Source organism: Phocoena sinus, chromosome 10 (genome assembly GCF_008692025.1).
Source record: "Phocoena sinus isolate mPhoSin1 chromosome 10, mPhoSin1.pri, whole genome shotgun sequence".
Taxonomy (NCBI): Eukaryota; Metazoa; Chordata; class Mammalia; order Artiodactyla; family Phocoenidae; genus Phocoena; species Phocoena sinus.
This window is the reverse complement of record NC_045772.1, coordinates 14,531,563-14,558,990: the sequence shown is the minus strand read 5'-3', so window position 1 is coordinate 14,558,990 and position 27,428 is coordinate 14,531,563. Positions and strand designations below refer to the sequence as shown.

General features: G+C 47.9%; 2 protein-coding genes across 5 annotated transcripts in view; one reads left to right on the top strand and one right to left on the bottom strand.

The window, feature by feature from the left end:
- The window catches only part of SYN3 (synapsin III), a 465,532-nt gene that overhangs the window by 230,263 nt on the left and 207,841 nt on the right, over positions 1 to 27,428 (bottom strand).
- The window catches only part of TIMP3 (TIMP metallopeptidase inhibitor 3), a 57,419-nt gene continuing 37,611 nt past the window's right edge, over positions 7,621 to 27,428 (top strand). The window contains exons 1-2 of one of the 4 annotated variants that reach the window (XM_032646271.1): positions 7,739 to 7,807; positions 7,934 to 8,138. In XM_032646271.1, coding sequence (XP_032502162.1) covers positions 8,018 to 8,138 — 121 coding nt within the window. In that variant the 5' untranslated portion in view covers positions 7,739 to 7,807; positions 7,934 to 8,017. Of the gene's footprint in view, positions 8,139 to 27,428 lie in introns of all 4 variants that reach the window. The other 3 variants (XM_032646270.1, XM_032646274.1, XM_032646272.1) reach the window with 3 other exon arrangements.

The window sequence follows — 27,428 nt, the reverse complement described above, 5'->3', positions numbered from 1 at the left end:
GGGCAGGAAGGAGGGAACCCTGTACTTTCTCTCCAGAGCTGATGAACACAGTGTGACATGCAAGTTGTGATGCAAATAGAGACTGCCAGTGGAGCAATGGAAAGAAGGCTTTCTGTCTTCTGAACACTGAAGCTATAAATTCACACACCATGCATGCGCTTAGCCATCTGTGGTAGTAAATCAAGACACAGTAAGGGGAGAGTTCAAAACCCAAAACCCAGACTTGTTGACCTGAGGGTCATTATTGGAAGGTGACTGTAATCTAAAACATAGAAACCAAACGGATCATGATATTCCTGGTGCAGAAAAAGTCTGGGCAAAAGAAGGGAGGAGTGGCAAGTTTGGAGCAGAAGAATAGAAAGACCAAAGGGGTTAAAGTCAGCAATATGTGTCTGGTCTTGTCACTGACCAGGGAGAGGGACTCTTGCCAGCAGGTGTGGGCATTGTCGTGCCCTTGGCCAAGGACTCCCCTCAGCAAGAAGGAGAATTCCACAGTATCTCAGCTGAAATAAACTTGTGACCTCATTCCCTGTGTTCAGACTCCATACACACCAAAGCAACTTTCTGATGAGAAACTAGCTTCATACAAAGCTCCCTATGATTATCAGGAAAACTATGAGGGTTGTGTTGACATGACATGACATGACAATTAAATCTCTCATTGGAACCAAAGACAATGGAATTTGCTGGTCTCTTTTGAATCTCAGTGTCCCTGGGACTGATTAATTCTGGGAGCTGAATCTATAGTTGACTTTCTGGACCCAAGAAGCTGGATTCCAGAAACTCTATTATGGTGAATTTGTGAAGCTTATACACTGACTGTCCCTCCCCCTATTTTCTCTGCCATTCATTGGTTAGTTTATTCTCTCAGTATTTGGTAAGTGCCTACGACGTGCAGACGCTGAGCTAGAGACTGAAAACGCCCCTGTATTTGCTTGCTGTCTAAGGGAGAGAAAGACGTATTAACCACTAGGGGCAACAGAGTGTGGGAGGCACCGTGTAAATCTGGGGGATACTGTGTGGGTGGGAGGGGAGTGAGGAAGGAGAAACCTCGGGGAGTCGTCAGCTCCGCTGAGGCAGAGAGAGGGTCAGGAAAACATCCATGAGCTGATTCAAGTTGAATCCGGAAAGATAAAGATCCTGAGAGATGAGGGTCAGGGACATAAAGATGGAAGGTGGATTCCAGGCAAAAAGTGCAGTGTGAACAAGCCTCAGAGGCAGGAAACTGATAGCCAGAACCTAAAAGGTTGGAAGATGGGAACGAGGGCATAGGTTGGAAGAGATAAGCAAGGACAGGACATGCTGTTGTGTGACTACAGCGGTAGCAACCCCACTGTATGCTGCTCGAATGGCCCCCCTCTGTGGGGCCCTGAGAAGAGTCAGATCACAGAGAGCCTTGTATGCTTTGCTTTGGAGTTTAAGACTGTTCAGAAAGCCATGGAGAACAAATGAATCATTTTTAAGCAAAGGACAGCATGATTTCAGACTTATATTTGAAAAACTTTACACCAGCAGCAGTGCAAAAGTTGAATTTGATACAGAAAGACTCTGGACAGAGTGAGCAATTATGTGCCTATTGAAATCGTCGGGAAAGACTACCTGGGCCTGATCCAAGGCAGACATGGTGGGAACAGGGAGAAAGGGATGGTTAGAAGAGGTGTGCGGAGTGAGATTCTACTGGACTTGGTGAATGATGGTGCCAGTGGCGGGGATGGGTAACACCAGAGAGAGCTGAGAGGAAAAGACAATGAGTTTGGACCCTTAGGGACTGAGGAGGCCATGGGCCCTCCAGGTGAAACTGTCCGGGGGGAAGCTGGATCTAGACAAGAGCTCAGAGGGATACTGCTGCTTACAGTGTCCATTCTAGGGCACAGAGCAGAGTGGTAGGTGGATCCAGGGGAGAGGGTGGGATTAGCCAGGGAGAGTGTGGAGGCTAGGAGGGAAGGGAAGGGGAAGGAAGGAAAAGGAAAGGAAGGGAAGGGATGAGAAGGGAGCCAAGGACCGAAAATTTGGAAACACCTACATTTTAGTGGCAGGAAGAGCCTAAAGAGCCTGCCAAGAAGACTGAGAAGGTACCGTTGGAGGCAGAAAGCAAAAACCCAGAGAGACTGGAGTCTCAGCAGCCGAGTTTAGAGAAGGATGTGATCGACAGCATCACCTGCTCTCTGGACATCCCCATTGCACAGGATAAGTCAATTTCAATTCCAGCAGGTTCAAGCAAAGAGAGCTCAAGCACCTTGGCAGAAGCAGGATTTGCAGCCCAGTCTGACAGCAGAGCAACCCTATGTCTGTCTGTCCACCCCATTCCCTCCAAAGCCACACAGCACCAGGCAGAGACGCTCATGTGTGTCTTCTGTGCAAAGCTGAGCATGCAACCTTCAAAGAAACCACAAAGGAGCTACTCATTTTTAAAGGAAAAAAAAACACGAACTCCATGGGCATAAGGAAGACATTAAGACAGGGTCGAGGAGGAGAAGTTCTGCCTCTACTGCATATTACCCTTCACAGAAATAATCGACCAACTGAGCACACAGTCACTTTAAAAAAAAAAAGAGCAAATGCTGGAATATTAGCTCTGTTTCCCATCTCCCACCACCCCAGAAAGTGGGGCACAAAATGTCTCCACTGTGCACATGTGTTTTCTGGCTTAAAATCTCTGGGAGTAATTCTCTGTGGAAAGAAATGCGAAAACCCCAGGATTCAGGTGAATTCAGCCAGAGACTCACACTAAGGGTCTTCACTCCTTGGCAGGGCTGGGGGAGAGCTGGGGCAAGAGACGCTCTGCAATTTTACTGCCATGAAATTGGCTCCAGATGGAAGTGAGGAAAGGTGTTTACTCCCTGCTGGTGCCAGACACAGAGAGAACCTGAAGTACCTACCACCTTAGGTCCATAATTCCCCAGTGCTGGGCAGCAACCCTGCTGAGGGTCTGGCCAGGGCTCATGGTGATGTGTGGACCAGGGCTGTCTGTTGCTTGGAAAAGGCTATTTTGAATGTAATGACTTTCAGATGGACTGTGGGTTTGGGGAAAGCCACTGAGGCTGGGGTCTGGAAGAGAAGGGGTGGGAAAGAAAAGAGGTGTTTCCCTACACAGCAGCAGAAATGTCTCACATCTTGTCAGTACCTTCACCAGGTTTAATTTCCAGAGGCCAGCTCTGCCCTGGAAGGGTAGGACCGTGGCATCCTCTGTTGTGTTCCCAGATCTCCCCAATCCCCACAAACCCATGATTCACAAGTATGTAGCTTCCTGAGAGCACAGCTCCCCTTGGGTTGACATGTGGCCAGCCTGGGGGTGGAGAAGCTGGGCAGCTGAGGACCCAGACGGGATGCTGACTGAGAGCTTTGTGGCCACTGCAGATGGGAGGGGTTAGCTTCACCCACTCAAAGGCACCCACACCCCACTGACTAGCATGGAATTGTGCTTCTCCCACCTTCTCAGTGAGACTGGCTGAGGATGCAGGCTGAGGGAATGGGTGTTCTCTGGCTTACAGTGCCCCCTAGCACTGGCCAGAGGGATAGGGCTCTGTGAGCTCTCCAAGGAGCTACCACCTGCCTATCTGAATACTGGAAAGGGGCCAGTGGGGCCGAATCAATTCCATTCATTTAACCGATACTTATTGACTTCTTTGTTACCAACACTCGATCTTTATCACTAACACTGTCTTCAAAGGGCTTACAATCCAGGAAGGTAAACAATCACTTTATAATCAGACAAGTGGTGTGAAAGAAAGAAGCACAGGATAACATGGAAGGGGGTTGACAAAGACTGGGGATGGGAATCGTAGAAGGCTTTCTGGAGGAGGTGACATTTAAGCTGTGGTCTTAAGGCAGTAGAGAAGTTCAATGAATTTTGGAAATAAGGTATGGAGATAACAAAAGGCATATTTCCTGACCTTTTAGTGCTTATGACCCAAGAGGCAAAAAGACAGATAAACGAGTAATTACAGTGGGGCTCTATCAGGGACAAGACCCTCAATCTCTCCTATGCCTTTGCCATCACAATCTTTGTTTTCAGCCTGAGTCTTGGAGGAGAGAGCAGAAAGCAGAATAGAAACTCATTGTTGATTGACAGATTGATGGACATGCTTCAGTCTTGGTCAGGTTTGATTTGTCTCAAACCTGTTTAAATGGCAAGATCTATCTTCCCTTCAGAGACATTCACCTTGCGCTTGAGACTTTTCCATGGATTCTGAGACTTTCCAGCCAGGGGGGATCTTGGAGGTCACTGAGTTACATCTTTCATCCAACAAACAGGAAAACTGAGTCTAGACAGGTGAGGTGACTTGCCCACACACACAACTGCTCTGCAGCAACCTTTGGAACAAATCTCAGGTCTTCTGCTTTTTTTTTTTTTCACCCCAGTCTCTTTTTGTCCCCCAGAAAGAAAATTTTCATGTGTCTCTTTGCAGCAATATGTTTGAAATGTTTTCACAAGGTATTAGATAATTTAGAAAGGGAAAAGTAAACACAAAAGAGATAAACCTCTGAGGAGTACAGAGCTGTATTCATTATGATTGGCTCAGAGGTGATTATTATCATAACAGAGAACGATTTAGTCAGTGCAGGCAGAATTCTCTACTTCTTGGGCACTGTGCAAAGGGACTCCGAAACTCATCTATAGATCTGAAATGCAGATTCAGGACTGCGAGTGGCTGCAGAAGAGTATAAACGTTAGGTCACGTGCTGCAGCTGGGGGGACTGAGGCCCATGAGTGGGTGGGAGAGAGCCCAGGTAAGGAATCAGGCAGCCGCAGCAAAATCTTGGCTCTGCCACAAGCTAACCGTGAGACTCTGGGCAAATTCCTTCCCTGGCTGAAACTTATTTTCCCCAACTATAAAATGAGGATGGGTAGTCTTTGAGGTCATTTTTCAGGACCTCTAATATAAGAGACTTCCATAGATTCTAGCATCCTGGAACTCGAAAGGAAGGAGGGTGGACAAGACAGATTTAGAAATTTCTTCAGTTCTTCTGGGGTTTATAAATCTATCATTGTCCTTAGCTGTCAAGAGAAAGTGGGGAGCCGATATCTTCATTCTTACCATTAGCCCCAGGCCCACTCCATCTAGCTTCTGAAGTGGCCTTGAAAAAGCAATTCTTACATATTATAGGTCCATGGACACCATGACATCCAGATTGATGGCTGTGAGGTCTGCTTGCTGGAGGGCCTGACCCCAGCAGTAAGGCTCCCCTCTACAAGGATTCACGAAGCTTGCTTTCTCTTTTCCTCAACGTGAGGACTGAGCTGACCTCACATGGATGGGCAAAGGAAGTCCCCTCAGGTTAGACATTAGGGAGAATTTCCCAACCGAAAGGGAAGCTGAACTCCAAAGACACTGGCCCAGCTTAGGATAGGGAGAGAGAGGAAATAAACCAAAAGGCAATTTTATTACCTTTCAGCTTGGAAAACAATCTGTTTGCTCTCACACTTACATAATTAAGGAGCTGCCATAATCAAAAGCTTCAGATGTTTTCTATACAGAACCTGCTGCTTGAAGTTCAGCAAAAGTTATTTCTGATACTCATATTCTCGGCAAGCCTTCCCTTGGAAAAACTACTGGTAATTTTGACAAAACATTAAAGTGAGAAGAAAAGAGAGAAGAGAGGACCTCTACACGTAAGATGCTTATCCAAAGTGGATTTGGTCTGGAAAGGCTTATAAAACCTTCCACATGACTGGCACTGTGCAGGGATAAACGAAACTCTAAAATCCGACCAAGTATGCCCTCATTCAACCTGGATCCTTGGAGTGGCATACAGAGCATCCACTGCTCAAGACTCAATGGGTTGCTGGCCACACCCATATCCATGTCTCCAGGGACCCAATTTTGCACTCTGAGGGCTAAAAAGCAGTGTGGCCAAATATCTCAGGCCCCCAAGTCTTTCTAGTGTGGTTGGGGAAATAGTACAACTAGATCCCACGAAACAAGGCGCAAAGTTCTAAAGTAAACACTGAGAGAAGGAAAGCTCTCTCTAGGTCGAGCTATAGTTAGTTAAGGTGGGAAGGGTCTTAAAAGTTGGGAAGGGGACAAGACAGAAAAATGTGGAAACTAGATTCCCTTCCTTATAGCTAAAATTTTTAAGAAGAAAAAAGGAGCTTAAAAATATTCTTGGAAATACCATTTCCAGTGAAATTTTCTGATTCTCCCATTCCAATGTCACTTTTCTGAGGTGTAAACAGAGGAGTTTCTGAGAAAGAGGTTGAACTTGCATTTCTGAGCAGTATTTCCTAGTCCTTATTTTGTCCCAAACTTCTAGCATTTCTATTGCCAAATCATTTAAGTCTCTTTCCAAATGGGATGGGTTGGGAGCGAAAGTGAGAGCGACCCAAGAATAGAATGATAGAAGGCTCCAGCTGCAAAAGGGCATTTGCACAGTTAAAGCAAACTGCTGCTAAAATCCAAGAAAACAAAAGCCTCTCTTAAGGTGGGAGTGAGTGAACTGAGTTCCTGGCTGGTTGCCAAATAATGTCACTTTTTTGTGCCAGTTTCCTCATCTGGAAAGTGTGTATAATACTTGGTGTTTTCCCTATCTAAAAGGATTACTGTGAGATGTAATGAGGTGAGATACGGAAAATATAAGGCAGAATCAAGATGTTACTGAATAATAAGAATAGTCACAGTATTAGTTATTAGCAGTTATCTATTATAGCTCATAGTCTCAGATCCTGGATAGTTCTCCAGGATCTGGTTTTATCCCAGTTTTGGATCAGTTCACCCTCAAGTTCCTTGCTGAAGGATGGAGACCTGTCTGCCCTAGGTGGAGTTACCATTTCCGCCCGCCCTTTCTACTTATTGCTTTTCAAATAGGCTCAGGGACTTTGCACTTGCTGTTCTCTCCTTCCAGACTGACACATGGCTGAGGCTTCTTGTTCACATCTCAGCCAGGATGTCACCTCCTCAGACAGACATTTCCTTACTATCCCATAGACAGCAGCACCCTCCCCAGTCATTTCTAACCCATTACTCTGTTTCGTTTTCTTCATGGCACTATTACCTTAGAAAATCACCGTATGTACTCATGTATTTACTGATGTATTGCCTTCAAGTTCCAAGGGAGCAAAGAGTTTGTTTTGCTCATCCCAGCATCCAGAACAGTGTTTGTTGAATGACTTCACAATTTACTCTGCCTGAGCCCAGGAAACAACTTTTTATTACAGCCAGCTCCAAAAGGCAGATGGCTTCCTCGTGGACAGGAAAGTCAGGGGAGGCGGCGACAAGGGGTGGGAGTGTATGGGGGATGGTCATCAACCTGCTTCTTTCCCTTCTGACCCTGCTCTCTCCAGAGAAGGTAGAGAGTTAGCCTTTGCCTATCCTTTCCACCAGGCGCAGTCGAGGCCTCCGGGACAGGGTCACCTCTGACCTGCCAAGGGGTTGGTGGTTGTTGATTCCGGTTTGGGTCAGAGGCGTCCAGAGGGCGGGGTGGACGTGTGGCTAGGGTGCAGGCGGGAAGGGCACGGGGGCGCCGCTCGGAGGGCCCCTCTGCCAGTGCGTCTCGGAGGCGCGTCCAGCCCACCCACTCGCGTGCCCACAGCTGCATTATTCCCTATAAGGATCTGAACGGTACGGGCGGCCCCGCCCCGTCGCCCCGCGCCCCCGGCCCCGCCCCTTTTTTGGAGGGCCGATGAGGTAATGCGGCTCTGCCATTGGTCCGAGACGGCGGGCCTCGCGCGCCCGAGAGGGGGTGCCCGGGGGACCCGCGCTATATCACTCTGCCGCCGGGCTACCGCGTAGAGCAGGCAGCGGGCGGACGCTCGGACAGCTTCTCCTCCTCCTGCTCCTCGGGCTCCTGCTCCAGCTCCCGCTGCTTCGTCCGGAGAGATTGCCCACCCGCCCAGTCGTGCGCCAGCGCCGAGGCAGCCTCGCCGCACCCCATCCCGTCCCGCTGGGCACTCGGAGGGCGGCGCGCCCGAAGCCAAAGTTGCCCCGCAAGGGAGGGCGGGTGAGCTCAGGCTGCGGCGACCCCGCCGGCGGCGCGCAAGGCAACTTTGGAGAGGCCAGCAGCGGCAGCGGCAGCGGCAATGACTCCCTGGCTCGGGCTCGTCGTGCTCCTGGGCAGCTGGAGTCTAGGGGACTGGGGCGCCGAGGCGTGCACATGCTCGCCCAGCCACCCCCAGGACGCCTTCTGCAACTCTGACATCGGTAAGCGCTCCCGGTGTCCCCGCCAGAGCCCCCGCGGTGCCAGCTCGCGCGCTGCAGCCCGGACTTGGGCGCTGCTCCGGGTGGCATGGCGAGCCCCGCTCCTTTTCTCTGCCTGGGCTTGGGACGAGGTGGGGATACTCAGGTTCCTGGGGCAGGGGTTCCGGCATGACCGAGGGGGGAGATGCCCTGCAGAGAAACCCACAGAGGCTGCGTGAACCCCTTGCAGCCATGCTCTTTTAGGGCGTGAGGTCCTTACCGGTCCTTTTGACATCTGGAAATCTTCCCTTTTCACTATCACAGGACAGGCTGAGGGAGAAAGGTGGGGAGAGTGTTTCTAAAACTTGGAATGCCAACTAAAGTGCTGGGATGATGAATAGTTAAAAAAAGAAAGAAAGAAAGTTGCCAGCCATGTGCAGGGAAAGTTGCAGGAGAGAGAAACTTGAAGTTTTCTGAGTTTTCACCATCTCCCCACTAAGTTCATTCTTTTCACTGAGACCTAACCCCGCCTCACACTCCCTAGGCAAGTGCTAACTGAGCTTCTTGGACTGCCAAGTTTGGGTGGATTTAAGGGGAAAAATGAGAAGAAAGCGGTGGGGTTGACCCTCCCCGGAGGAACTGTATTTGAGAGTGTTGATAGCAAGCAGGAGGTGGCGTGTGTGAGGGATCACTTATCACATAGCTGTGAGAATTCACAGGAAGGCTATTTCTTTTCCTTGAATGTGTGTGGGGAGGGGGAGACTGAGCAGTGGAAAACAGATTTGTCACCAAAAGAAAAAAGATGCCAAGGGTCACATCATGGTGACTATTCCAAATCGGACTTAGTGTCTTGATTAGAGACTCAGTAATAAGTAGAACCATATCAACGGCCTTGAGAGTGTGCCCTTGGGAGAACTTGTTTGGGAGTGTTCGGGACACTTGTGCATGGTTGGCTAGAGGTGGAGTAGCAGCTGGAAAACATCTCTCGTCTCCTTTCCAGCTCATAAGGCATGCAAGTCCAGTGGCCCTTGCTCTGTGTGTGTGTGTGTGTGTGTGTGTGTGTGTGTACATGGGCTGGGGAGTGCGGTAAGACACAGTCTAGCCACCCTCTGCCTGTGCAGATTCAGAGGTGAAGAATGGAGCGTGTGTGTTTTAAGGACAGTCATAAAGGGGAAAGAAATTTTCCACTGGGTCCTGGTGTGGGCCTCCACAAATGTGCTTGCAGGGGAGGAGGGCGGGGAGGCAGGGGCCTGGCGGGGAGAGGCACCGCTGGTGGGCCTGGCAGGCCTAGGAGAAGCAAGGGAGGTAGCTGTGCTGAGCAGGTCAGTCCAGTCGGCAGGCACGGGCGTTTGTGTGGCCCGGGGTCACTCGTGTTAGCGGTTTCCTGGGGCCTGTGTTGTGCACCTTTCCCTCTCCCTGGGGAACCTGACTGGCCCCTGGGTTTGTGGATTGCCTGGAAGGATTCTCTGGGGCTGCCTGAGGCCTGGAAGCTTTTCTTTCTCCTCCTCTGACAGCCCTCACCCCGTGGGTGTCACTCCCGCCTGAGTAACGCTGGGAACTGCTGGTGGTGGCAGCGGGCTCTGGTCTTGCTCAGGGAAGAGCACATAGTTGGGGCCCGGAGCCAGCTGGAGTCAGGGCGTCGTCCCCGCTTGACAATGGCTTGGGTGTGTTCCCTTGGATGTTGGTGTGTGGGGAGAGGGAGACCTCATGCCTCCCCCTTGCTCTTGGCTTTTGGGTTTCCACCCTGGAAGTTCACCAGGGAAGAGAGGAAACAGGAGCAAGGGGACCGCTTCCAGGGGGGCCACTGCCTGACTCCGTTCACTGCTTAGGTTTCCTGCTGTGTGTCTGGGCTAATACGGAAAGTTTCTTGTAATTTCTCTGGATTTATTTAAGAAATCCTCCCACATCCCCCTCCTCAGTAGACTGCCCAGAGAAAAGCAAAGTTACCAGGAAGTACCCAAAGACAAGAACATTATGGTAGCAAAAATAAAAAGAAACAAAAAAACTTCGATACTGCTGGCACCGATCCAAAACTGTTCTGCCTCAGTTCGGTGCACTGCACTAGTGGCAGGGATGAGATAATGCTTTTAAAAATGGGAGGTGTGGATGTGGGCTGCCGGCTTGTTGACCTCTGCTGCCTTACAGTCCCCTGCTGGTGTCCAGTAGGTGGCTCCCAGTATTCCTAGCTTACAGCCCTTCTGGTTTCCAGTCTGTCTGGGTTGATGCCGGCCTGTTCTCTCCCTGAAGGAAATGTGTAGACGTTTCCATTCCCCTTGACCCCTACGACCCCACCAATCAATACTGCAGTCCATGAAAAATGCTTATGCCAGCCCACCAGCTTCCTCTTCCAGGACCTTCCTGGCTCTTTTCTCTTCGTGGCCGGGTGCCATGTTGCTGGGTGAAGGCCCTCTCTAAGGAATCCCCTATGGCCTTCCCTCTCCTTTCTCCTCATCCACAGGTGTCTCTTTTTGCCTTTCTCCCCCAAAGCCCTGGGGATTGGCATTGCCTTCTGGATGAGGAGGAGTTAAAAGGTGTTGCTATGGCAACTCCAGGCCCTGCACCCTAGCGAAGTGTTTAGAAGAATAAACTACATGCGGGCTTATAAAACATACTGTGACAGAAAGAAAAGGACTTGGCAGCAGCTACGATGTCTGCAGCCCCCTCCCCACCAGTCGTTGCCCCTGAAACTCTTGACAATACCTTGACTCTGGAGGAGGGAAGGGGGGGGACTAGGAATGAAGAAGGCAGCCTTGGCCTGCTTTCTGCTCCACAGCTCTGTCCAGCTAAGGAAGGGGTGGGCAGTGCCAAGAGCCTTCTGAAAATTGGGGTGTGTGTGCCCGTGCCTGCGTGCGTGCGTGCATCTGTGTGTCCGTGTGGTTTCTACAGGGGGCGGGAGCAGTAGAGAGAGAGAACTTTGCTTCAGAATGCCAAGCTCTCCTTTGCACAGAAGCATGGGGCTGTGTGATAGAGTGCTGGGGGCCTGCCCCCTGAGCCTGTTGGGAATTCGAGAGTGAGGCTCAGCTTGGGGGCCCACTGCCAGCTCTGGAGGATGGTCTCTGGATGTCTCCGAATTGTTTTGACAGGGACCAGTGCCAGCAGATTCTTTTGGTATCAGATCTGAGGTTGTGGTTTTAGCAAAGAAGCCATTTTCAAAGAAGCCTGATCTATTCTCTCTCACTCACAAACACGCAATTACACTTTACACTGGGCTTTGTGACTTAAGGAAAATAAAAAGGATCAGACTTCAGAGAGGAGCCAGTCACTTGGGGAGTGGACCCAGGCTGTCGACATCTTAGTAACTCTGGAAAGAGGAGAGCTGCTGTTTGTAGAAGGAGGGAAGGGACATCTCGCGGACTCCCACTAGGTTCAAGCACTTCTCAGATCCCATGTCTTTCATCCACCCAGCATCTTCAAGAGTAGGTATTACACCTATTTTTTTCAAAGGAAAACACTGAGTCTGAGAGACTGTGCTTGCTCAAGGTCACCCAGTTACTGTATGGTAAGGCTAAAGCCATTCTTAGTTATGCCATTCTTCCAAAACTTTTCAACTTTCAATTACCCTTGATATTCTAAGGCAGACGACGCTTCCTAGGACCAGGATGAAATGGACAGTTAACATTTGAAGAATGCCTTACTTATCTATTTGGGGAGTTTTCCTTAGAAATATGAAGACAGCCAAAATGGCCAGAGGTTTTAGTTAAACATCATCTTATGGGACTGAGAACTAATTACCATCGTCCTCATCATATTAGGGTATAAATACAGAAAATTAAAGGAAAATTTCTAATGTTCTTTGGCTATTAGAACTGGAAGAGACCCTCAAAACCACTAAGACAGGGCTTCCCTGGTGGCGCAGTGGTTGAGAGTCTGCCTGCCAATGCAGGGAGCACGGGTTCGAGCCCTGGTCTGGGAGGATCCCACATGCCACGGAGCGACTAGGCCCGTGAGCCACAACTACTGAGCCTGCGCGTCTGGAGCTTGTGCTCCGGAACAAGAGAGGCCGCAACGGTGAGAGGCCCGCGCACCGCGATGAGGAGTGGCCCCTGCTCTCCGCAACTGGAGAAAGCCCTCGCACAGAAACAAAGACCCAACACAGCCAAAAATAACTAAATTAAATAAATAAAATTAAAAAAAAAAAAAAACCACTAAGACAAAGTAAAAAAAAGACTCGATTTGTCTCACTGAGGCCCAGGAAAAAGCAAAGCTAATGGGGACAAGAGATCTTGGCCTTTAATACTCTTACCCTTCCGGGTGGGGATGAATGGGGGCCTCCCAGGGTGAGGTGCCCAGTCTATGCAGACTCCTAGTATGATGGGAGGAAAACCAGAGACAGTCAGGAGACTGGGTGCTGGGCTGGCTGGAGAAGGTGCCCCTCCCACAGTTGTGTCCCTTTCACAGTCCCTGGATAGATAAGGCTAGAAAAGTGGCCACAAAAGTGGCTTGGGTGGAGGGACTTTTGTTTGTTTTGCAGGAACAGCAGGGACCATTCAGCTCCACTGCTGAATGGCACATTCCAAAAGGTTCATTAATTAAAAACAAAAACAACAACACAATTCTCCATTGCATTTAGCTTTTACCATTCCAGCCAGTATGGACAAGGAGGCCCTTTCTTCTAGCCTTTGTCATAGTCAACTCCTGGGTGGCCTGGAGAGGCAGTGTGTGGTGGTAGAAAGGCTGTGGCATGGGCAGAGCTGTGCTTAAATCCTTCCTCTGGGGCTTGTTGGCTGTATGCACTTAAGCATGTTACTGGGCATCTTTAAGCTTTAGTCTCTTCATTTATAAAAGGGGAATAATAATCTGTACGTCCTCGGACCTTTAATTTTTATCCACATTTTAAAAATTACAAGGATAGTATGGATACATTCTATGACTATGTGTGTATGTATCTGTGTGTACATCGATATCCATCCACCCATCATCCATATCTATCTATCTATCTAAAATCAGATAAGGGTGAATGAAGTCCTTTTTGATCACTTCCTCTAATTCTAGTCACTTCCCTATGCATTTACATACATAGGTACTCATAGAAATTTTTTTTTTTTTTTGCGATACGCGGGCCTCTCACTGTTGTGGCCTCTCCCGTTGCGGAGCACAGGCTCTAGACGCGCAGGCTCAGCGGCCATGGCTCACGGGCCCAGCTGCTCCGCGGCATGTGGGATCCTCCTGGACTGAGGCATGAACCCGTGTCCCCTGCAGCGGCAGGCGGACTCTCAACCACTGCGCCACCAGGGAAGCCCCTCATAGAAAATTTATAGTAGTTTTTTCCCTTGGAAACATGAGTGGTAGAACACTATAAATAGTGGAATACCAATATAGCATTCTACTGTTTTTCAATGAACAATGTGTTAGGTTGTTCTCAGTTAATATACATATAGATCTACTACATTTTTTTAATGTATAGAATTCCATAGGGTTATACATTTTAAAAACTAATTATGGAGTGATTACTACGTGCCAGGCACCATTCTAAATAATTAACATGAATTAACTCATTTAATTCTCTCAAAAGTCATATGAGGTAGGTATGCTACTGTTGTCTCCATTTTACAGATGAGGAAATTGAGGCTTAGAAAAATTAGGTAACTTGTTCAAGGTTGCTGCAGAGCCTGTATTTAAACCCCTGCAGCCTGGCTCTAAAATATAATCAACTACTATACTATATATTACATTACATTATGTATCATATTATATATTGTTATATACTATTTTATTACTATAATAATATAATAGCCCTATAGGTATAGGTATATATTTATTTAGCCATTCCCCTACTGATAGATATTTAGGTTTCAAACAGCTTTTCATCCTCACAAAGAGCACTACAACAAGTAGTCATCGTACAATCCTCTTGTTCGTATGCATGGATATTTCTCTATGGCAAACATACAATTTGGAATTATTGGACATAAAGTATGTGTGAACAGTTCCTGACAATTTGCCATCCAGAATGGCTGTGTAGCACAGTTCTTTTCAGATATGCAACATGCAGAGATGGAGGAACTACTACAGCCCTGTGCTGGAGATACTTTCATGCTTCTTTCAAATGGGAAAACAATTTATGAATTTTATTGACTTTCTGAGTTTTTTTTCCCTTTTTGCTTGTTCCTTTTTCCCTTTGACAGGGAGCAATATTAAGGCTACTTAGACCAAGTTGATGGGAGTATTTTTGTAGGGAGAATAGGGCTTACTTACGTGCCAGGAAAGCCATGGCCTTTGACTTGTTGCAGTTTTGTATTAATTCAGTTGCAGATGGTTTTATTTTTACTTTGCTCTAATACGAAGCAATGGGCCTTTCATTACACTAAGCTGCTTGACTTCAGGATTTGACATGAACCCAGGTTCGTGTTTTGAAGACATCTGTGCCGTGCACAGGGTCTTATTTGCTAGCTCAAAGATGTCCCCTAGTTGAATAGGCCTGGCCAGGCTCATGGTGGCAGCAAGGGGACTCATCCCTTTGTCCCCCTTCTCTCCTTGTCATTCAATTTGGATGGCGCTTGGATGAGAGTGGTGGGATGGCCATAGGATGGAGATGGACAGTGGAGAGGGCAGGGTGGGTCCTGGCCAAGAAAAGATGCTGGAGTCTCATCTTGATGGGAGCTAGAAGGGCCAGTTTAAGAGAGAATGTCACTGTTGTGATTAAAATCTTTCAGTGGACTCTTGGGATAAAGTGTCATAAAATGGCTCCAACAATGGCCAGTCTGGCCCCTGCCTACCTTTGTCATCATCACTGGCCCTTCTAGCTCCAGCTGTTCCCATTCTCTCTCTGGGTCTTGGACCATGCCCTCCCCTCAATTTTGAATACCCCTTGTTAACTTCTTATTCTCCGCATCTCACTTGGTCCCTTTTCCCTGCCCACTTCCTGGCACTGGTGCAGAATAATCACACCTTGACCAAATTTTAAACATGTCGAAAAACACCACCTTTAGGCAAACACAATTCTTCAGACCTGCTTGGGAAATTCCCAGAGGGGGTTATTCTTGGCTTGACCTAAGGGCTGTGTACTACCCAGAGGGATGCATCTAACCCTCCTAAGAGAGGAGGCATCTGCTATGTTCTCTGCATTACTTGATAAGTCCAGCCCCACCTTCTGGACATAATACGCCACCACCCTCCCAAAGAAAAATCTCCTTTTTGGCATATCAGTAATCCTACCAGGTGGAGACTGCCCACCCCAGCTGCCTGGTGAGGCCAGAGAGGTGAAATCACTCGCCCAAGATCACACCACTAAGAAACAGATGAACCAGAACCTACATTTGCTTAGTCTACCTCCAAATCTGTGTCCAAATTAGTATAGACTAAGAGCTAGGACTCTTTGGATTTGAGAAGGTGCTATTCCTTTTGTAACTTCCCCACATTGGTTTTCTGATTCCCTGCTGTTGGGGTTCTCCTCCATATGCTTCTCTTTGATTTTCTTCCATAGCCAGCCTCTGCAGCCCCTGCCTCCCCTGCCACCCCCGGGTTTATTACAGTACAGCCCTAACAAAACCAAGCCTCGCACCCTATGTCAAATTCCTAACCAAGTAGTCTTTCCACTTAATCAGCAGTTCATAGCCTTTTCAACACGACGGACTATTTTTATTAATTTTCCTTCAATGGATTTCATGTTTGGAAAAATCACAACTTCATGTCTTGGGTGTTGATTATTTTTCCACTACAAGAACCAGTTAAACTATGTTTGTCACTGCTGACCATAGCCAGTCATTATTCTGATATAATCAGCTAATACAGTTAACTGCAGCCCAAAGCAAAGAAACTTGGTGTTTGCCTAAGCCTGGGAAGCATTCTCATGGGTTATTGTATGATTTGGGCTGGTTCACTGAGGTGCTGAAAAGAGCTCACGGACCCCTTGTAGACTGCTGTTCTTCACCCTCTGGGAATGGCTCTTTTCTTTCACACCAGTTTGCCACCTCTCCTCCTGTGGGCAGGTCCACACATCTCCCACCCTTGCCGATTTCTAGGTTGCCCACAGCGCTGAGAACAGGGCTGGTGGAGGTGGGGGTAGCCGATGTGTCCTGGCCATTCAGAGGGGGTGACATGGGCTCCTCCTGTTTATCTGTTTTTCTGTGTTAATCTCTGACAGGCTGGAGCCGATGAGTACTGACTCTAGCTAAAGAAACTCACTAAATAGCATTTGACAGGAGGTCACAAGGTGTCTATCCCAGCCGCAGTGGAACTAAGAGGCCTTTTTACTTGGTTGCTAAAAAACTAGTGTCTAGAGGAGGGGAGGGGGCCAGGACAACTTTTCCTGATGCCTTTAGAAGCCATCTGCGAGGCTGGAGTGGTCCAGCTGCCACAGAAGTGACGGCCCATGCTGCCCAACACCCAGTTATGATTTATGTTCACGTAAAGCCTGTCACCTAATGGTGGCATCCACAGTGCAGGGAGTAGAGACCTTAAGTATTCCCAGGCCTGCAGCCACCTGCTTTTTGTGGGGGTGGGGAAGGGAAGGAAAGCGGAAAGGTTGGCTTCAGAGAGCCCAAGGGAAAGTTTAGCGGGTGGAAAAATAGAGTCCTTGGATGACAGAGGGTGGGGAGGGCGGGGAGAGGGGAAATCCAGAGCAGACCAGGTTCCATTCCAGAACCAGAGACTTTGAATATTAGTTTGCAGTTATTTATTACCCCCCGCCCAGGCCATCTTTGATCCCTCTCAGAGTAAGGGCGCCGGGCACCAGGTAGCTCAGTTGCCTGCAGAGAAGCACTGTTCATTCAGCAATCTCAGAGCTCTTGCAATCCCCAGGTTAGAGCGTGGGGAAGGTGAGCCTTGTAACCTGGGTCAGGCTTCATGAGGATGTGGTTTCGTGAGGTGAAGGCTCATGGTGTTTGGCTAAGGTGCTTGCAGTTCATGAATTAGGATGGATCTCCTTTTGATTTAGACCTGATCATCATGAATGGACTCACAGCCTTTGAGATTTGGAAACACAGTACCTGTTGTGAGCTCTGCTGCTCACCTAGTCTGGTTAAGTTCTCTGGCCTCAGTTTCCTCATCGGCAAAATAGGGGGAATAATAGTATGTACCACACTGGGTTGGTGATTAAGTGAAAAAATTCAGGGAAAATGTTTAGTACAGAATCTGCCACATACCAAAAGCTCAACAGATGTTAGCTTTTAGTAGTAGTGTTGTTATATTATGTGGCAAAGGGGGCATTCTCACTTTATTACTGGTGAGGAAAATGGGGCTCTGAGAGGAGACAGGATGTTTTCCAGGGTCACATACAGAGAGCTGCGTTTCAAAATCACAGCTTGAGACTCCCTCCCACCCAAGTCTAATGCTTTTCCACTTTGTCCCACTGCCTCCCACAGGACAGAAAAGTGAAGTTCCTGCTCTATATTTTCATGATTCTCCACATTTTAGAGTCTTAAGTCTACTCGATCTTATTTGATTATCACAACATTCCCACTGAGGAAAGCAGGACAGTGAGGGGTCATCGTTCCCATTTAGCAGGGGTGGACAGTGAGAATTAGTGTGGTTCAGGAGCTCGGCCACACAGCTGATACATGGAATTGGGATTGGAACCGACTTCTTTCAAGGCCAAGTCCTTCACTCTTTTCCAGGGTCAGGTGCCTCCCATCCCTCTTCAGACTGCTTCAGCACGTTTGCCTCTAGTAGTCACAGGGGGAAGATGCTGGGGTAGTCAATGGGAGGGCCTGGGAAATGGTGATATTGAACTTGAGTATCAAGTCCATAGCCCCCTCCCCATCTAACCCAGGGTTGGGAGATGTGCAGTGTCCAGGAGTGAGCACTGGCTGGGAGTCAGGACACCTGGGGTCTAGCTCTAGGTCTCCTCCTGATTCTAGGATCACCTTGGTGATGTCGGCCTCCCTGGATTTAAGGCTCCCATCTGTGACACAGCAGGACTGGCCTATGTGGCGTGTGTGCACTTGCTCCCCACCTATATTTATGGTGACTGATATTTTCCTGAATGCCTACTATGCGTCAGGTATTTCTGGCTCTAAGTTTCTTTGGAAGGGGCTCTCTATCTGAATAATCGAGCACCTAAATCCATCAACAACACCTTTTAGGAGGTAAGTTCTTTAGAAATGTGGTCTATAAAGACAAGAGCTAGGATCTCTGTGGTTATGAAAGCAGATGAGGGCTTCGTCTGAACAAAACCACTAATGAGCTGATGTACTTTATCAGATGACATATTTGACCACCAGACTTCCTGTTGAAGCAGAGCTGATGTGCCAAACACATAGCAAACTTGCAGACCTAACTGATGGCTAGAATTAAAAATCAAGGTCGCTTCAGTGTCTGTCATTGATCACTGGAGGGCTTGGTAAAAATTCTTTTGAACCCCATTAACACCACTACTGAAGCTGACAGAGAAGAGGTGGGATTGAGACTCAGTGCTCATGGGAACAAGGCCTTCCTGATCCATGGTCTACCGGAGCAGCCCCTTGCTCCAGAAAATTTGATTCACAGCTTGGCTCAAACATCCGTATCTGAGAAAACTCCCCTCATGGAAGACTGGCTCATATAAAGACCTGTGATTAAGATGTGTGTCATCTGATGGAACCTTTGTTTAAATGGATGAGGAGGGGGTTTGGAAGACACAGATCAAACATGTACCCTATTGAGCAACTGCAGTGCACTCCCTTCTCCAACAATAGGACCGGGACCCCCAAAGATCTTGCGACTGTGGCTTCCTGATAGAAATACCCAGCAGAAGGACTGAGAGATGTGAGAGAACCCTAACAACATCCAGGTTGTTCTCTGGGATGCAGTTCTGAACAAATGGGTGTGGGTGTGGATTCCAGTTCCTTCCTGATTGCTTCTCGTTTGGCATGGGTTTCCTCAGCTCTCATCTAGGTCAGATCATAAACCAAATGCCTACAGAGGCCAGTCATTGGAAGCTGCATGTCTGCATGTTAAACATATTGAATTATTACTCACGTCTACCAAAAAACATGTTTCCCCACTCTCTTTTTTTCCCACTTTGGAGTAATGAATGGGTACTAAAAATTATTTCTTTATTATAAGACAAACAACAAAACAGTGGGCAAATATGATGAAATTAGTGAATTATCTTTGGCTTTGGAATTGGGGGGAGCGATAGAGAATGGTGACGACTGTGGAGAACTGAATAGCTCATGTCCCTTCAGAAGGGCACAGCTGCTGTCCAGCTCCAACCTATCAGAATGTGAGTCCAGTGCTGCCAGATTTCCAGTCTCTTAGGACAAGCTAGAAATCCAAGATTTTAACGTGAAATCTGATTTTTAAATGCTGGCACAATTAAAAAGAAACACACACACGTACACACGCACGAGCCAAACAAAACATGTCCCTGGGCCAGCTGCAGCCCTATGGATCACCAACTTTGTGACCTTGAGTCCAGAAAATCTCTTGAATTTCCTTTGGGTTGTAGGATCTCTGAGTGAATAAGACCAACTGCTTTCTCAGGCAAAATGATGTACCTGTCCTCTGTGTCCCCAGAGAACACTGCTCATGCACTTGTTATCACACTTTCTGTGCTTTTTAAGGTGGTTAAGAGCACAGGTCCTAGAGTTAGACTGCCTGGTTCAAACCTTGGCTCCATTAATTGATAGCTTTATGATCCTGGACAAGTCAATCCTTCTCAGCCTCCTTTTGCTTATCTGTAAAATGGAGGATGCCATAATAGGACGCTTAGGCTCCTAGGGTGGTAGGAGAGTTCATTGAGATGATGGGAGTCACCGGCTTGGCCCACTGCCTGGCATGTAGTGCGAGCTTGATAAACATTAGCCATCATATTATTACCACTTGGTGCCTCCCCCTAGATGGTGAGCCAGCTGGAGTACAGGGAGTCACACACTACTCTCCATCCATTGCCCAGTGCATAGTAGGCATGCAATAAAAGTATCTTGAATGATGGGCTTCCCTGGTAGCGCAGTGGTTAAGAATCCACCTGCCAATGCAGGGGACACGGGTTTTAGCCCTGGTCCGGGAAGATCCCACATGCCGTGGAGCAACTAAGCCCGTGCACCACAACTACTGAGCCTGCGCTCTAGAGCCCACAAGCCACAACTACTGAGCCTGTGCGCCACAACTACTGAAGCCCGCACGCCTAGACCCATGCCCCGCAACAAGAGAAGCCACCACAATGAGAAGCCCGCGCACTGCAACGAAGAGCAGCCCCCTCTCGCCACAACTAGAGAACGCCCGTGCACAGCAATAAAGACCCAAAGCAGTCAAGAAAATAAATTAAAAAAAAAAAAAAGTATCTTGAATTAATGAGGGCATTCGAGGAAGAGAGCCTTCCAGCCTTTCCAGGCAATGGTGCACTTAGCTTGCGTGTGTGTCAAAGAGAGAGAGAGACAAAAGGAAAACCAATTTTGACATGCTGGGCACGACTAGCTCAATGAAAAAATGCTGTTCTAAGCTGCTAAGATAGCAGATAGTGTGCTAAACAGTGGCGGTTGTCTTGGGAAATACAACCGAAGCTATTGCCCATCCTTTTCCAAATAGAGAAGGGATGAGATGTCTGGGAAACCAAAGTGCAGATGTTGAACCTTGGGTGCTTACATCATGGGGGCTTTGGCAGCTTGACGGATTTTATTTATTCAGGGCCCCTTTAAGCCAGAGGAGATTCCTAGAGGCTCTTAAAATTTAATGCCCCACCTGGATAGTTAACATCTGTGTTTTATTTTGTTTAAAAAAGTTAACTCCAAATAGTTCAAATTCCTTTGGTATTCCTGAGAGAAGAGTTTCTTACTGGGCAACGCACAAGCAGGGATGTGGAAAGGGTAAGGCTAGACCCGCACCTTCTGGGAGAAATAATACTGCGTGCCTCAAACGTGGGCCATGTATGTAATTTTAAATTTTCTTGTAGCCGCTTTTGAAAAAAGGAAGAAAAAAACCCATGACGTTAATTTTAATACTGTTCTTAATCCGATATTCCAAAACATTATCTTTCCAACATGTCATCAATTTAAAACATTATTAATGGGGTTTCAATTTTTTAAGTTTTTGAAATCCAATATGTATTTTACACTCATAGCACATCTCAGATTGGACTAGTCACATTCAAGTGCTTAATATCCACCTGTGGTTAATGGCCACCTCATTAATAGGACAGTGCAAGTCAAGACAGGATATGTGAATGCAAGCCATCTTTTTTCTCTCCTTTTTTTTTTTTTTTTTTTTTTTGCGGTACGCGGGCCTCCCACCGTTGTGGCCTCTCCCGTTGCGGAGCACAGGCTCCCGACGCGCAAGCTCAGCGGCCGTGGCTCACGGGCCCAGCCGCTCCGCGGCATGTGGGATCTTCCCGGACCGGGGCACGAACCCGTGTCCCCTGCATCGGCAGGCGGACTCTCAATCACTGCGCCACCGGGGAAGCCCTTTCTCTCCTTTTTTTATGAGCTGTGCACAGAGATGTGGGGAAACTGGAGGTACACTGGGGCTACTGACTCAGCTTTGCTACAAGTGACTTTCAGGCCACAGGTCCCTGTGTTGTGATACTGTAGAAGCCATCTGACTCCTACTCTCACTTGACAAATGGGGAACTGAGATCCAGAAAGGTAGAGGAGGTTGGCGTAAGAGATAGAGCTGGAAATAGAAAAACAGTACTATTTGATGATATCTAACATTTATTAAATCATTTTTATATTCTAAGACCTTTTCATGCATTATCTCTTTAAACTCTCATAACCACCCAATGAGAAGGCAGTGTTATTTCCGTTTTGCAGATGAAACGACCTCGGTTTAGAGGAATTAAATATTAAAGTGGCTAATATTTATTGACAGCTGTTCTAAGAACTTTATATACATATTATATTAATTCTACTATTTAATATAAACTTTCATATTAGGAATTATTATTATTATCATGATCACCATCATTCCACTTTACAGATGAGAAAACTGAGGCTGAGAGAGGCTACGTAACTTGCCTAAAATGCCGCTAGTATGGTGGGGTCAAGATTTGAGCCCAGCCTGCCTGACTCCAGAGTCTAAGCTCTTAATCACAACTTATGCCCAAGGTCACCCAGCCACACAATGGCACAGCTAGTATTTGAGTTGGGATGTCTGTTCCCTGGTTCATGGTCTTTCTTTACCATCCCACTGTACTGCCTGGATCACAACCCTGTTGATTCCTAGCACTTTCTGCCTCGCTCTGCTGCCCATAATGACCAGAACAGGAAGGCTCTGGACTCCAGCACTGATTGAAGGGTCCAGGCAAAATATGCACATCTCCTCTGGCTTGGCTGATCCCAGGCTGCTCTAGCCCACGAAGGCCAAATTCCTGGCCCAGTGGAGGAGGGTGGGAAGAACACTTGTCCTTTCTGCCTTCCCAGTTGGGCGAGGTCAGTGTACCAGGTTGGAAAGTGGTATGTGCCTAATTGCAGGGAGGAGGCTGAGAGGATTAACACTCTTTAAATAGACATCAGGAAACTAAGAATAACTTTGCTGCCTGGAAATTGATGGGTATTCCTGACCACAGGCCATCCCACTTAGTAGGTGCTCAATAAATGCGGTGAACTACAGGAATAAACAAATACTGAAAATGGGTCATTGGGAGAGCCCTTAGCCAGTAAGACTGTGCTCTGTATAAAAAGAAATTTAGACTGAGGTTATTTGAGTCTTCCTGCAGTCTGGAGACCTCTGTTACCTTTACTTGTCTACTTTTGTACTCTTGAGGCCAATGTCATTTTGGCCAGGAGAACAGCAGGTGGTTAGAATGCCAAGGAAAGACAAGTTTTCCCCTTATTTCTGGCTTGTTGCCTGCTATCCCACCAGGCTGGAAAGATGGGCATTACTTCCTCTTGTCCTATTATCAAGATTTTTCCCTAGAGTACTTTGCAGATTCCAGTCCCTTGGAGCCTCAAGGTGGGAACCTCCAAATTTGCCATCAGACCTGGATCTATCCTTTAACATGGAACTCCTGGGTCCTTACTGAAGGTTCCCTCATTGTCTGGCTCCAAAGAATTGAGGCTGCCTTCCTGGCAGAAATTCATCACTACCACCTCTTATAATTTATCAGGTGAGCTGTGAGGATAGGGGCAGGGAAGATTTCCTTGGATGCTGGGAAAGCCTAAAGCAGTGTTTCCCAGGGCGTGGTTCTCCACACACCGTTGTAAGAAATGTTCTTTCAGCCAGCACGCTTAGGAAAGCTGTTTACTGTATTCTCCCTTGGAGATGCACAGTGACCATAAGCAGGGTAAAGGCTCTGAGAAGTCCTGCTGCATGGTAACCTGTTTAGCTCTGCTCAATCCAGTGTTTCCTAAACATATCTAATCCAGGAACCAATTTTTCCCAAGAAGCACCTATGAACCCCATTGGCGAGACACTGCCCAACTGAGGATTCTGAAAACCACTTTCGCCCACTTGCCTGCCCTGTGATTGCGGAGTAGGGAAGGAGATAGTAAGAAATATCATCTACGTTGCATAGGGAAGTTGCTCATCTAGGCTTGCCAAACAGAAATGGCTGCATCAGTGTGATGCAGCCCTTATAGGGGCTGGAAGAGAAAGGAGGAGTGACCCTCAAGGCCAAACACTGGCCAGATTTAATGTTCATCCTCTGCCCCTGACTTGTTTTATAATGGGCATGCATCAGATGTGTAAACCCTAGTATCTTGCTTTACCATTAGGAAAACGTGGCCACGTGAGATATTTATGACTTGAAGGTCTGGGGCACAAGTACTGTGGAGAGGTCATGAGCAGCAGGGGAGACATACCTGTGTGTCCCCACGCCTGGTCCCCAGGTGGTCTTAGCCTGAGCTCTCACCTCTCTGATCTATACTTCTCTTAGATGAGCATCTAACCATTTTACAGACAGCAGCCTCTTTGACATTCTGATTAAAGCTATACATACATATTTCTAGAGGTTCAGAAGAGACCTTGCTGAAGACCACCTATAATCATCCCTCCATTCGCCCAATTCAAAACACTTGTCTAGAGAATCACTGAGTTGGTGATGGTGTGTTAAAACAACAAAAAGAATAACCTAACAATGTGAAATTGTCTGAAGGTTAGTGGCTCTGTACATTCAGTGGTTGCTTAGAATGTTTTGGTGAATGAATGGATTGGATATTTTGCCTCAGTCCACACAGGATTTGAGGTGGTCAACTAGGGATTCCATTTCATGGTTTGTGGCTCTGGGCAAAGCAAGGACGGACTCTTCCAGCCTTTACAGTGAATCCAGTATGTTCACGCTGGTACCCAAAGAGTCTTAACTAGCCAAGGTCCTGGGGGCAGCATGGGGTGTAGAAAAATGGGCCAGTGCCCCCAAATGATAGGGCCCCAGGCCTGACTCTCTTCCCTCTGGCTGTGTGATTCTAGGTGAGTCACCTCCCCTTTGGGCACCCTTGATAAAGTTAATGAGAAGAAGTCTTGGGCCCTAAGCATTGAGCATTCCGACCCCAGCTTTCCAAGTATTTAAATGGGAGAGGAAAGAGCAGGATGGGGCTAGCAGAAGTAAAAGACTGGGTGTTTGCTCATCCCGTCCCCAGGGCTGGGCCCCCAGCTCTTGCACCATTAGCTCCTGTCACAAAGCCCACATGACTGTGGCCAGACTGAGGAAAAGCCTGAGGATGACTCAGTTTCCACCTGGGCCTGGGGAAGGGGACAGGGCTGGCAAGAGAGCAGCAGATAGGGCTCTGGGGCCAGGAGGAATGTGGGCTGGGGAGGAATTCCCTGTCCTGGGGCTCTGATGCCACAGGCCAGGCAGGCAGGGGATTCCCAGCCAGTGGGGTCACTTGGCCCCTGCCACTCCTCCTTGCCCCCTCCTTCATAATTTCCTATTTCCTGCCCCCTTCTCCTCTGACATGTTATAAATAACCGCTGAGGCTGGCCTCTGGGTTTAAGCATAGGTGAGCTGGAGGAAAGTGGAGGGCACAAAGGTGGAGCTGCGTCCTGCACTTGCCCAGGGGGTCACAGGGTTTCAGGTTGCTCAGGAGAATTTTGTTTCCTTGTTTTTTCCACTAGGGAGTGAGGCAGTGAAAGAGGAAATAATCTCTGTTGGCTTGAGGAGGCTTGGCCTCCCTTGGGACAGTGCTGGGTTTTATGCCTGCAAGGAGCTGCCGCTTTGCTGCCTGCAGATCCCAGGGCCATGGGGCTGAGAAGCCTAGAGAGAAGGCATCTCAGAATACTCAGAGGGTGGGCGCCATGCCGACAGGACCTGTGGCTTCCTTCCCAAGCCCCGCCTGGTTCCGTGTGGGAGGCTGCACAGGCAAAAGGCTGTGTGTCAATCTCCTTCTTCTTTGACTGCCAGCCATGTCATTCATTAAGACCATCAGACATGGGCCTCAATCACCATCACCTCCCAGTCTGGCTGCCTCGGCCCAGCTGAGTACATGGCTTCCACGACTGTGTAAAGGTCCCACAAGTATGTCTGCTATGGACACATTCATTCCTTGAGCAAAGATTTATTGAGCGTCTGTGTTCCAGGCACCGGACAAGGTGCTGAGGCCACTGGCCATGGCCCCTACCCTCAAGGCCACAGCTCAGCCTGGCCCTCTTTTGGCTGTGGCTCTGCCCTCCCTCCTCCATAATTCCAGCTTGGACAGGTGAATACATACAGGAAGCACACTCAAGGGCCCCCTTTCCCACCTCATCTTTTGTTTTCAAAGGTTCAGAAAACAGAATAGGGGGATCCTGAAGTGGCCAGTGTATTAAATTCCTTGCAGCCCATTCATTGCCTGACTTCCTCTTCTGCCCACAGGCCCACAGAAGTTCTTACAATCATGATGTGATGGTTTTCTGTGGTACCCATCCTACCACATGGCTTCCTTGGAAACCCATTTTTCATTTTTTTCTGGAGCCCAAGAGCATTGGGACCTTTTTCTGTGTGATGTGTGGCTTAGGCTGTCAACATCTAAAGGGGGTGCCTTTTTCTGATTCACATGAAGGCCAATATAGGTATCACTCCTGGTTTGGCAACGGCAGTGAGTCAGACCTCTTGCTTGGCCAGGCCCTCTCTGAGGCTAGCTCTGTATCCAAGACCATCCTCATTCCTTCTGGACATGACCATGGGTCATTCCCAGCATTCCCTTCTTTTTCTACCATGGGGTGTGTGTGTGTGTCTGTGTGTGTGTGTGTGTGTGTGTGTGTGTGTGTTTTTTTTCCCTGCTCTGCCTTCTACCCATTCTACTGCAGCTCCTGGCACCACCTGGGGACCTGGAAAAGCTAAGCCTGGGGACAAGGCCTGGAATCAGGAACGAATAGGCACCCATCTCATTGGCATTTTTTTAAACCTCATTTAGGGTGAGGGGCAGTTTTCAGAGTCAGACTGATATTTTTCCTGACTCATGTTTCAATGGAACATCTTGATTCTGCAACATGCTTGCAGAGATGGGCACAGACCCTGGAGAATTCAAGTCCTGGCATCACCAGGACCTGGTTACTTCCAGATGCCAGGAATCACCATAGGGAGGCGGGGAGGGGTTGGGGATCTGGGATACATTCTGGGGTAGAGAATCACAGAAGCTCACTCATATCTATTTGTAATCCAAGTCTATAGATGTTGGTTCTTGGAAGGAAGAAAGGAGACTTACTGGACAAGAAGTACTGTGTGAATGATAAATTGGCTGAGCAGGTTTTGCCAGACATTGCCAATTAGTTCTCTCACTGCTTATTTTATAGATGCTAAAAGTTAGGGAGAGATGTGTTAATCAGCTTCGAGGCCCCTGAGCCAAACATGACCAATCTGAGAAATCCAGGTGACTTCATGCTTTTCCATCTCTCAGACCTGCACTAGAGAATATTTCTGGGCCTGAAGAATCCTTCTCTAGGTCTGATTGGAGAGACAGTGGAGGGTGTTAGAAAGAGATGGAGCTCAGAGTAAAACAGACTTGAGGTTGAATCTCAGCTCTGTCATTTACTCATGGGGTAAGTCTGAATAAAATGTTGTAAATTCTGAGCCTGTTTCCCCACCTGCAGATGGGAAAGATCTCATTTGTAATGCAGGGCTGATGGGAAGATGGGTGAGATATACTAGGGGCTCTCAACGAATGTTGAACTGAAGCTGGATTGAAAACCAATGAACCAAAGTCTTTTACTTTCCAATTAAGATCTGCTCTCTCTCTGTCTCTTGCTAACAACTAAGATGTCATCAGTGCCATGATAATAAAAACAGAAGCCAAGAAAACGTTGGTATGGCTCTTCATGGAAGTAGAGTTTATATAAAAATGAATATATTGGAGAGACCAAAGAAAGGTAAATGACTTTGAATGGAGGGAGGATGGCTGGAGATCTGTCTACTCTGGTCTTAAGGCTGGTTCTGGGATCAAAGAATGATGAATATCAGATCAGATGGAAAAACAGAGGTCAAGAGAGGGGAAGCCCTTTCCCAGGGTCACACAGCTCATTGGGGAATAGGAGAGGCAGTGTCCAGTG